Genomic DNA, 1,068 nt, shown 5'->3' on the forward strand with positions numbered 1-1,068 from the left:
AGAGAGAGAGAGAGAGTAGAGTAGACAAGCTGATCGATATGGCTTTGGGAAGAGGCAGTGCGATGGCGGTGCTTGTGGTGTTTGTGCTGGTGGTGCTAAGCTCGGAGTGGGCCGATGCGGCAACCTACACTGTTGGAGACAAACGTGGTTGGACGTTCAACGTTGCTGGGTGGCCGAAAGGAAAGACTTTCCGAGCCGGTGACACACTTGGTAATTTGTAGTTACTCGCTCTAAGCTTTGCTAGCTGCACATTTCACACACGGGTTTTTGTAATTAATCCTTCAATTCCCATATATAGCTGATGATTGACTACAGATATCAATCTTGCCCATATATGCTTATATATGATCATTATTCTTTGTTGGTGTAGTTTTCAATTATGGGTCTGCTGCACACAATGTTGTAGCTGTGAACAAAGTGGGGTACCAGAAATGTAGCACAACTCCAGGAAATGCCAGAGTGTATCAGACTGGGAATGATAAAATCAGACTTGCCAAAGGACAGAACTTCTTCATCTGCAATTTCCCTGGACACTGCCAATCTGGAATGCAAGTTGCCATCACTGCAGTCTAGAGATCGATAATCATCTGGAAACAAAAGCTAGAGCTAAGCTAACAATACCTGGCCTATACTAGCTAGGATTCAATATGTTATCGATCATATCCTACGTATCTTAATGTATCCACTCTATGTACTAAGCTGGATATATGTGTGTTAAGGGTCGATATATAGACTCATTACTACTTTTGTGGATGAAGAAATAATATTGGGGGAGACGTAATATGAGAATTAAGGAAATGGTCTCTTTAGTGCATAATATATATATATATAGACACACAGTTTCTTTTAAAGCGGAACACCGTTTTAAAATTAAAGTGTGGTGCTCTTTATTTCGCTCGCTTTTAGGTCACATTTTCATATCTCTACCATTCAGTGTCTAGAACATAGTGTGTAGATCATTCATATAAAATTTCATCCATTTTGGAGATCATTTGAGCTTCTGTAATTGTGATATATATATATATATATATATATATATATACGAACGAAACGANAGAGAGCGCACGT

The 1,068-nt window shown here is 39.5% G+C and overlaps 1 protein-coding gene across 1 annotated transcript in view; it reads left to right on the forward strand.

Annotated features, from left to right (window-relative positions):
* The window catches only part of LOC101298893 (basic blue protein-like), a 2,924-nt gene extending 2,015 nt beyond the window's left edge, over nt 1-909 (forward strand). The window contains exons 2-3 of the mRNA XM_004299932.1: nt 3-210; nt 371-909. Of these exons, the coding sequence (XP_004299980.1) occupies nt 39-210; nt 371-573 (375 nt within the window). The 5' untranslated portion in view covers nt 3-38 and the 3' untranslated portion in view covers nt 574-909. The remainder of the gene's footprint in view (nt 1-2; nt 211-370) is intronic.
* Nucleotides 910-1,068: the final 159 nt, after the last annotated feature.

Source organism: Fragaria vesca, linkage group LG5, assembly GCF_000184155.1.
Source record: "Fragaria vesca subsp. vesca linkage group LG5, FraVesHawaii_1.0, whole genome shotgun sequence".
NCBI classification, from domain to species: domain Eukaryota; kingdom Viridiplantae; phylum Streptophyta; class Magnoliopsida; order Rosales; family Rosaceae; genus Fragaria; species Fragaria vesca.